Source organism: Gekko japonicus, unplaced genomic scaffold (assembly GCF_001447785.1).
Source record: "Gekko japonicus isolate JY-2015 unplaced genomic scaffold, Gekko_japonicus_V1.1 scaffold2157, whole genome shotgun sequence".
Classification (NCBI taxonomy): Eukaryota; Metazoa; Chordata; class Lepidosauria; order Squamata; family Gekkonidae; genus Gekko; species Gekko japonicus.
In genome coordinates this window covers 201,939-212,158 of record NW_015171569.1, presented here as the reverse complement: position 1 = coordinate 212,158, position 10,220 = coordinate 201,939, and the positions used below count along the sequence as shown (strand labels likewise).

Below are 10,220 nucleotides of genomic sequence, written 5' to 3'. Positions count from 1 at the left end.
GCCTTTGTTTCCTTCCATCAGAGCTAAGAAAATGCAAGAGACCTTTTCTGCTGGCTAAGTTAAAGGCCATCTGGAGTTTCTTTGCCTCTCCATTAAGCTCTTGTGCCTTGTAGCTTATTCACTATGCCACATTTAATGAAAATGTGTTTTTTAATATTTACACTTTCTTCTTAGGATAATGAACAGCACATGAATACTGCTACCAAATGATGTGATGTCCCCCTAGCTTTTTGAAAATATTCATAGAAGAACTACAAATCGCTATTAGTTATGTTGCCTAAATAGAAACTGCTGTGATATTTCTTGATCAGCCACTGCTTAGGGGCAAACATGTGAAAATGGCCACCATTCTCCTACCTTGTATGTGACCTTCTAAGGCATTTTGCTGCCCCCTTAGTCCAGTAAGGCAGTTCTTGAACTACTGAAAGTAAAATTCTCAAATGAAAGGTATGAGAAGCCTTCAAAAAACTTGCATAGTAGCATTATAGGTAAAGGTAAAGGTTCCCTTGCTCGAAAGCCAGTCGAATCCGACTCTAGGGTTGCAGTGCTCATCTCCGTTTCAAAGCCGAAGAGCCAGCGCTGTCCGAAGACGTTTCTGTGGTCATGTGGCCAGCATTATAACTTGGTATAATTTCAGCATTGGCTGAAGAATTAAACAGTAGCCATTTCTTGGTAATCTACTTTTTAGCATGTTATATATGCTCCAGATAGGATAGCCATATGTTAAGCATCTTCTCTTGATGCCCCACCATGAAGCCCTTCCACCATACAAGGCAAGTCCTTCATTCCTGTGATTCCAAGCTGCTCTTTACAAACAATGGGTTCAATTACTTTTATTGGTGTAGTTCTGACACAGAAGACAAATTCCACATGAAACAGACCATAGCAAGTCAGTGGCTCATTTAAACAGCTGCCTAGCAGGTTTCCAGTATCCTACTGCTCACATGCAGCATAAACTAAGACGATAGCAAACTTTCAGCCTGCTCCTGTCCATGTTACTTAAAAGTGAGCCTTAATGAGTTCAACAGGGCTTCCCCCCCCCCATGTAAGTGTGAACAGGATTGCAATCTTTATAACATTAAGACAAAACGGGCAAAAGCAGATTTCTCTCAGGGAGGTCTCCTTTTTAACACTGTAAGCAACAGTCAGAGCCTTTTCTGGTGATTAAATGAAGCTTCAACCATTGTTTCAAACCAGTCCCCCCTCCACCCCTATTTACAGTGTCAAGTGAGGATGTAACTTTCGCTACACGTGGCATCAGGGCTGCTATTAAAACCTTCTGTAAGTAGGAGTGATTCAAGGGTCTGGACTGAGGTTGGAGAAAATGCATGATGCAACTGCCACAGAATAGTAGCTTATGTGGAAAGTCTTGTCCTTCAGCCGCTCACCTCAATACCCTCCTCTGCCAGCAGACCAAAGCCCAGCCTACTTTGCAGCCACCGTTTTCTACAGCTGGGTAAGTTTAAAGAACAACTTCTGCTTAGCATGTTGGGACAGGGAGAAAGACAGGAATTTCTCTCAGTGCTGAGTGGAGTTCATTTGCTAAAAAAAGGGAGGCATTTCCACTTAAAACTAATATTTTCTCTCAGTGCTGAGTGGAGTTCAAAGGGAGGCATTTCCACTTAAAACTAATACTGCCAGCTTGCATGCTGAGTGGAAGGACAGCCCCAGCTGCTCCCAGAACATAATCCTAGCACAGGAGTCTCTTGCCATCTCCCTTGCCCCAGGTTTGCAGCTTAATGCCTCCCATGTGCAATCCGGACTACACTGAAGTTGCTCCTACCATCTCAGTGGAGCTGCTTTAAGATTTGGGCTGCAAGTACCACTGCTGTTCCGGGAGCCAGGCCCATAGGATTCACAGGACCATGCTGCGTAAAACAGGAAGACAGAGCCTCATAGTGGGTCTCTCAAAAATCTTACAGACGCTTTTGAGATAGAGACAGGCTGTGTTGGGTATGCGCTATACCAATAATTACCACAAGAGGGCGCGTTTAGCTGGGGAGATGCACAAAGCTGAGCTAAGAGGCAGGCTACCCCTGTTAGCATGAGGAGAAGTACAGCAAAGGTCTGGTGCCCAGAGGCTGCACTGGCAGAAGTCATCTCCTTGAGTCAAGCTCCAGCTACCTAGATTCAGCCTTCGGCACCTATGTATGCAGAATTAGATCCACAGCAGCTGTTTTGGTGTTGGTTTGCTGCAAATTTAGACTGCTCTCTCAGGGCCTTTGGTCTCTGCTGCAGCGTTTGGCTTTACAGTGCTGTGCATGGAAGGTAGATCCCAAGCTCAGGAAAGCTTTAAAATGGGGATAAGAACACAGATATGCCGTGGGGGACCCAGTAAGTTTACGCAAGCAAAGAATCCGTACAGCTTCATTCTTAGATCATAGAGCAGACAGCCAGAGAAAATCCCACTTTAGACCCCAACAGCTGCTCACAAAGTTTTTTAAAAAACGGCACCAGCCCAGATCTAGAAGCAACTGCCCCCATCTTAAAGCAGGAAGGGGATAATAGGTGAGCGCAGCGGTGGGTAATCCCGGAACTCCTTCAGGTAGCTTCGGTGCTTCCCCTTTGCCCAGATGGTCATCTGAATAAAGCCGACTAGGGAAAACAGAGCCACTGCAAGCAAAGAAGAGAGAGTTCTGCTTCAGCAGGCGTACATAACAGGGCACTAAACATTCTACTTCCTCCCACCCATAAATATAACAGGGTATTAATTTCTGTTACCTATATGAAGTGACGGATGGGAAATTATAGGCATGAGATGAATACATGCAAAGCAGATACTCTACCAATCAGCCTTCAGATTGTGCTGAAGATATGTTCCGGCTAGGTTGCAAAGCAACCACCTGACTAAGATGACAGAGCAGCATTTGCCTTGGGTTTTATCCTTCAGAAGGAACTGCTGCAGTGCAAAGAGACTGCTTTCACCCCCTTCCTAAAAGAGAGGGTGAGATAACCACCTCAGAGCGACAATGGCTGCGATCACATGCACTAGATAATCCACTTTCAATGTGCTTTCCAACTGAATTTTACTGTGTGAACTGGCAAAATCCAGTAGGAAAGTGAATTGAGAGTGGATTATTTAGTGCGTGTGATCACAGCCATTGTCAGTGACTGTGCCTGCTATCCAGGTTTACCTACCTCTCCACCAAGCTCATGTCTCCTAACTTCCTATCAAGCAGTTTCAGGTATCTATTCATGACATGTAAGGAGAATGGTGTGCCACTTCCTGAACAATTTCATTTGGATTCATTACGTGCTATGCTCAGCTTGTGCTGTCATTCAGCTCTGACATGCACAAAAAACCTCAACTGTGCCATTGTCTGTAGCAGCCATACTAACTGCCCCATGCCTTAAACAGAAGAGATTCTGCATGCTAATCAAAGTTTAACCACCAGACTTCTCAGCAGTTCCAAGCTGCTCCAGCATCTTTGCAGGCAAGAAGAACCAGAAAAAGCATGTGCCTGATACAGGTAATACAATGAGGAAATGCATACGTCTGGGTTTAGGAAAAGCAGAAACTGAGGCCAGACACAGATTCCCGGGAATCCAAGTGCTACTCTTTCAGTAAGAGAAACTAATAAGCTTTTATTTAGCTTAATCATTTGATATGTTAGGTAGATCCAAAGTGGAGCCACACTTTGGACACACAAACATGTGCGCACCTCCAAGAAACAAAGGGGGAGGAGGGAGAACAGACATAACTCTTGGGTTTTGCCTTCCACCAAGGTATAAGTATATTCCTGTGTGGCAGGGGGACAAGAGTCTTGTGCTCCTGTAGATACATGGGCTCAATCCTGCTTCCTAAAGAGGGGCAGAAAGAACTGGTGCCCTGTGAATTTGTTTCATGATTATAGCGAAGGCCAGACATCTTTAAAAGTCCAAAACTTGTGAATTTGTTTCATTATAGTGAAGGCCAGACATCTTTAAAAGTCCAAAATCAGAACTTACCTGGAAGGCACTGAGTCATAATGGCAAATCCAATCCAGGATCCCACCTGGAAGACAAGGAAGACACCAGTTCAGAGTTGTGGCAGGTGAGGCAGATAAAAAGATTTCTGAGTCGTATTCCACAGCTATGGCTAATAAGCAAAAGGCTTCAGTAGCCTCCTTTGACATTCACACTGAGGAAAAAGAGGGAGCGCCACAGCCCTGCTCATTGCCAAGGGATCTTCCTGAACTTGCTAATCAAAACAGAGCTAGGAAGCAGACCATCTCTGCCCCCCTCGGCACTCCAAAGCCCAGTTCCTCTTTTGTACCTATAAACTTATAATTAGGTTGATGGGTGAATAGAGGGAAGTAGTTCACATATCATCTACTCAAAGGGGAATAGAAAGGCTCAAGTAAGGACAGCAGCCAAAGCCAGAGGATCGGAAAATCAGTATCTGTGCTGATGCCACATATTTTGAGAACATTAAATCACGGTTTACTATCCATTTCTTCTGCAATGTCACACAGGACAGAGGAAGTCAACTTATTCCCCTACCTACTTTTACAGAACAGCTATCATGCAACAACGAAGTTTCAAGAGGGTGAATTCTGGGGATGATAACTGGATGCCAGTATTTTGTCAAGCATCCAGTTTTAGATGAATAAAACCTTATCATTCAGTTAGCAAATAACCAGATGAAAATCTATGCTCATTAGCGGCCTGCCTGAAAGAAGAAACTGCTGTTCCAGCCACAATCTTCATGTGCAAAAGTAGTAAACAAGAAACAAGACACAGGATCTCCCAGATTCAGGCTTCTCCGATCCTGTGGTAAGGCTGAATGGCAACCTTACCTCGTAGGTGTAGTTAGGACAGGAAACCAGCAAGAAAAGCCATGTGAATGGGTTCTTGGTAGGATATGGGATCTTCCTCGTCTTGGAACTTAGGGAAATGATCTGTTTCAAAGACACATCATACATCCCTCTCCCAAATGATTATGTATATCTGCAGTATATTTGCCATGGTTAGTGAGTTCCTAAGTGGAACCAACAGGCTTAAGGAGGACACTGTTCTACTACTACTTCACACTTGCTGCCACTATCATCTACTGCCACACACCTGGAGGTTTCTACAGATGTCTTTACAGAGTACTTGCATTCCAACTGTGTATATCACAAGAAATTACCAGAGGTGGGCCATGGAACACCGGAGCACTACACTGGAACTTAATCAGGTTTGGCACCTACTCAGAAATTCTAGCTGAATATCACAAAAGCTTATATCTGACCACAGATGCTTTTGATAAAAATTTTCTGGTACAAAAACACTGTTAGACTTCTAGGGTCCCTTCAACAAATGTATAATTGTGTGTACACAGGCAAGCATATAAAATCCAGACGAAAGTTAATGTGGATGTCCTGGTTCAGGGATCCCGGGACTTAACCTACACCCCCAGAGACCCCAACGACCACCAACTCACCCAGGGAACCGGCAGACCGAGAAGACCCTGCCTCACCGAGCCCCGTCAGGGACACAATAGTCTGACCCCGCCCGACCACGGAGCCGCGGGGAGCAGCAGGAGAGGCCGACGGCACCGGGGAGATTCTGACGGTGGCCCCACGACCTCACGAAACCCTACATGCCGGAGCTGGTGGCGCAGCCCCAGGCCGCCAAGTCTTGGCGGCCTGGGGCCACACCACCAGCGTAGCTACGACCACACCCGGGCCGCGGGGAAGGCGTCAGAGCTTATCAGGGGGGGCGGGGCTGGGAGGAATGAGGCGGGGACGGGAGACGGAGCTGGGCGAGGGAGCTGGGTATAAAGGAGAGGGAAGCGAAGGGGCCGGGGAGGAAGGACGTGCTCGGAACCACTGGATGCAGAGAGAGCAAGAAGGAGTCCAGGGAGGACGCTGAGAGGCTGGGGAACCGAAGCACGGAGGTAGAGGGACTTGCGGAGTGGTGTTCAACTCCATCCCCTACCTATCTGAAGCCCCAACGCTCCCTCTCTTCTTTACAACCCTTGTCTCCCAGAGCCATCGGACCTCCCCCACCTTTAGACATCACGGCCACGGGAGGGTCTGCCCCCGGAGCCCAGGGCAGGCTTGACAGTGGACTTCAACAGTCCCAGGAAAAGCTGGAGGGACTGGGGGCAATGGAGTATTACTTATAAAAGCCACAGGAACTGAGTGGGGTCCAGGTGATGCTTCTGTAGCCTATATGTCTCATCATGGTTGCTCTTCCATTCAGCTTGTGTTCTAGCATCTTTAGCAAACCTCCTACTGCTCTTTCTTACTCAAAGTCTTCTCCCCCTTCCACCAACAAAAGGGGAAGAGTTCTGGAGTCCGCAAATCCCAAACATTACAGGAATGAATTAGGCAAATGGGATACTTCTATGCAGAATCTGGATTTTCTGTTAAACAGTATTTTCAGATGGGCTCAAATCCCTGCCTGAAGGCAAAACGTAACCTGAAGTTGGTCTCACCTGCCATGGCCCAATGGCAGCTCTTGCTAGAAGTTCCTTCAGAACCATCTTGTAAGGCCATCATGCTAATTACCTGAACTTCAATTTAAGCCCTAAGAGGCTCTTTGTTTCATCCTATTCTCTACTCACCAGCAGGGCGCAGGTTCCGCAGAGCAATGTGAATTGAGAAATTTCCAAGCTGACAGAACTGCAGGAAGAAATGGGCCAAGTGTCAACACACAGGGACTAAGGGGTGACCTGTTACAATGCCCCTCATCACCACAAGCCCAGTTCCTGTATGAAAGTCTCTCAAGGTCAGTGTAGTCATGACCAATGATGCAAATAATTGTTACACAATTTAGAAACCAGTTTGGAAAGACAGAAAGACCTGAATGTGCCAGCAAAGGGGAGGGGATCCTGTTCTTACCAGTGCATTATGATCTCCTTCAGACCTTCCTCTACAAATGTTCTCAGTTGCTCATATTACTGTCACTACTTCATATGTTCCAGAGTTATGCCCTAACACTGAAAGAGGTCCTTTGGCCAAGCCTGGCTCAAATTAAGGAAGTAGGGATTAAGAGATGGCACCTAGACCATGCACACAACAAGAAAACTGAAGAAGAGCAACCAGGTTCTCTCTCTTCATTAACCTGAGCACCAGTAATCCGCCTTAATTTTTAAGTCACTACTGGTTATGCAAGCTTCCACCCCAGGGCTACCCATAATTTCAACTAAACCCTGTACACAGAAGGTCATCCCACTACCATTTATATCTTCTGTCCCACACTCACCCCCCCAACCTACATGCGGCTCTTATAACTCATCCTTAAAGGTTCACACATTCTTACCAGGAATATGATGAGTGCCAGTTTCACTTGCTCATGTCCATATGCTGAGGGACACAAAAACAAAACACATTCACTTAAGTTAGGGGAACTGTGAAACTAGGAATAGGTAGTATGCTCCTACTAGGAATAAACTTTGTAGAAACATAGAACTCAGGGAAGTTGTGACGGGAATCTCATTAAATAAAATAAATAAATAATGCTATAACCTGGTCTGAGAACCTTGAGTGGCCGGGGATTCAAATGGAATTCTTCAGTTGAGAGTGCAGTGAGGCACTGACAGTTAACAGTGAAAGACCAAAGCAGACCCAGTGAGGCACTGACAGTTAACAGACTGTGAGAGGATCAAGAAGGATCCTGAGTTAGGGAAGTGGGGCAAGTATCCCATTCCTATCAAGACTGAGGGAAATAGCTCCTAGAAGGGGATGATCCCTAGCCAATGTATAAGGAAGGAAACTGGAACTTGTATGAACAGTCCTGCCTTCACCAACTTAAGTATCTGTGAGACTAAAAAGCTTATGCTTGTTTATGTAAGCAGAGACTGCCAAGAAATCTCTGTCCTCAAGTTTTAGAGGCCTGCTTGCATAACAAACTGTTACTTGTTTGTGACAAATTATCTGGTGTTTATTTTTATACAAAAACCCCTCATTCCTATTGTCTGTTCACCTCATAAATCCTACACCTGATTCCTATCTGACCATTTCCCCTCAGTTCGTATGCGGGGGCAGCATTTACCAATATACATTCAAATGACTGGGTGGGACTGCCAGAGAAAAACAAAGAAGAACGAAAAGGGGCTGCTCAGCTAAGAACAATATAAAGGGAAATCCTGTGAGGGAGGGTGAAATCGTCATAGAAGCTTTTCAGAACACAGGCTTATGGGAGCAGCAACATAGCAATAGCAGAAAAGTTCTGTGTGTTGGACTAGAATTCAGAAATTAAGAAAGAGGCTGCAGATTTTTATTTTAAGGCAGCAATGTTTCCTTTCTCCCTACCAACAAGACATCCATTATCAATTCTCAAAAACATTTAAAAATTGATAAGTAAGGAGTAAACCATTGTACCTCCTATCAACTGAGAATGGGGTAAGCAGCAAAATGCTTACAAATACAAGATTTATGGTGTCAGGCACACCAAAGAATCTTGCTGCAAGATGGGGATGGAAGTAAAATCGAAGAGCAGATAAATTTATAAAACCTTGCAATCATATCAATGTGCCCAATATTAATCTAAGCAGTGCAGTATTTACATGGGGGAAATATTTAACCCTAGGAAAAGAGGAGTCACAAATCTATCCCTAGGATCAAGCAAACATAAGATTTTGTGTATGGGTATTATGTTTTCCCTTTTGTTCCCTTTATCTTTTTCTTTGCTGAGCAGCCCATTTTTCTTTTGTTTCTCAGTCTGTTGTTTAAATGTGGATAGATATATTCTGACTCAGCCTAGGGAACAGGTTGTTGTTCAGTTGCACAGTCGAGTCTGACTCTTCGCAACCCCATGGACCACATCACGCCAGGCCCTCCTGTCTTCTGTCATGCTCCGGAGATTGCTTAATTTCATGTTCGTTGCATCAATAACACTGACTAACCATCTCATCCTTTGCCATCCCCTTCTTTAACCTTCAATCTTTCCCAGCATCAGGGTCTTCTCCAGTGAGTGCTCTCTTCTCATTTGGTGGCCAAAGTATTTGAGCTTCAGTTTCAGTATCTGGCCTTCCAGGTTATAATTAGGGTTGATTTCTTTTAGGATTGACTGATTTGATCTCCTGGCAGTCCAAGGGACTCTCAAGAGTCTTCTCCAGCACCATAATTCAAAAGAATCTATTCTTCGGCGCTCGGCCTTCCTTATAGTTCAACTCTCGCAGCCATACATTACTACTGGAAATACCATTGCTTTAACCATATGGACTTTTGTTGGCAGGGTGATGTCTCTACTTTTTATTATGCTGTCTAGGTTTGCCATCACTTTCCTCCCAAGGAGCAGGGATCTTTTAATTTCATGGCTGCAGTCACCATCTGCAGTGATCTTGGATCCCAGGAACGTGAAGTCTGTCACTGCTTCCACTTTCCTTTTCACCTTTGCCTTTTGCTTTCCTTCTTTCCTCTGCTATTTGTAAAGCCTTATCAGACAGCCACTTTGCTTTCTTGCATTTTTTCTTTGGGATGGTGCTGATTGCTGCCTCCTGTACAATGTCATGAACCTCTGTCCATAGTTATTCAAGCACTCTATCTATTCTTCACCTCCACTGTATATTCATCAGGGTCAAACCTGAATGGCCTAGTGGTTTTCCCAACTTTCTTCAGTTTAAGTCTGAATTTTACCACAGTCAGCTCCAGGGGGACCAACTAAAAACTTTTTTGTCTATGTTTGATGATGGCACATGAGAGGCTGATAGTAATTCAAACCTAAGACTGTTTTATTTCACTTTTGAGGGGGAAAGGTCAGGTAAGTATCAGGTTTAGGGCTTAGAAGGTGAATAGGCAACAGGGATGAGGTAACTTTGGATAAATATAAACAATAGAAAAACAATAGTTTTTCACAAAAAAGTAGCTGTTATACAGACAGGTCTTTAAAAGTGAGGAGAGAGATTTCTTGGCAGTTTCTGCTTAAAATAAAAAAAGCATAAGCGTCTTGATCCTTAAGTTGGTGAAGGCAGGAACATTCACACAAGTTCCAATATCTTTTCTTAATCACTTACTACCCTGTTTCCCCAAAAATAAGACCTACCCCAAAAATAAGCCCTAGCAGGATTTCTATGCATTTGTGGTATAAGCCCTAGTGTGTCTTCTTGAGAAAAAATAAATATAAGACAGTGTCTTATTTTCGGGAAAACACGGTATGTATGTATGTATGTATGTATGTATGTATGTATGTATGTATGTAGAAGGGATCTTTTTCTAACTTTTCAGGCAATATAAAAATCACAAAACAAGATAAAATCATTCACTCTTAGCTTGTCAAGCAAGGGAAAAGTTTCTTACATTCCTCTATGT

The 10,220-nt window shown here is 44.4% G+C and overlaps 1 protein-coding gene across 1 annotated transcript in view; it reads right to left on the bottom strand.

Annotated features, from left to right (window-relative positions):
* Positions 1-1,583: 1,583 nt before the first annotated feature.
* TECR (trans-2,3-enoyl-CoA reductase) overlaps positions 1,584-10,220 on the bottom strand; it is a 42,263-nt gene continuing 33,626 nt past the window's right edge. Inside the window, exons 8-12 of the mRNA XM_015419799.1 lie at positions 7,231-7,274; positions 6,533-6,590; positions 4,779-4,867; positions 3,949-3,994; positions 1,584-2,613 (exon numbers count right to left, since the gene is read on the bottom strand). Of these exons, the coding sequence (XP_015275285.1) occupies positions 2,486-2,613; positions 3,949-3,994; positions 4,779-4,867; positions 6,533-6,590; positions 7,231-7,274 (365 nt within the window). The 3' untranslated portion in view covers positions 1,584-2,485. The remainder of the gene's footprint in view (positions 2,614-3,948; positions 3,995-4,778; positions 4,868-6,532; positions 6,591-7,230; positions 7,275-10,220) is intronic.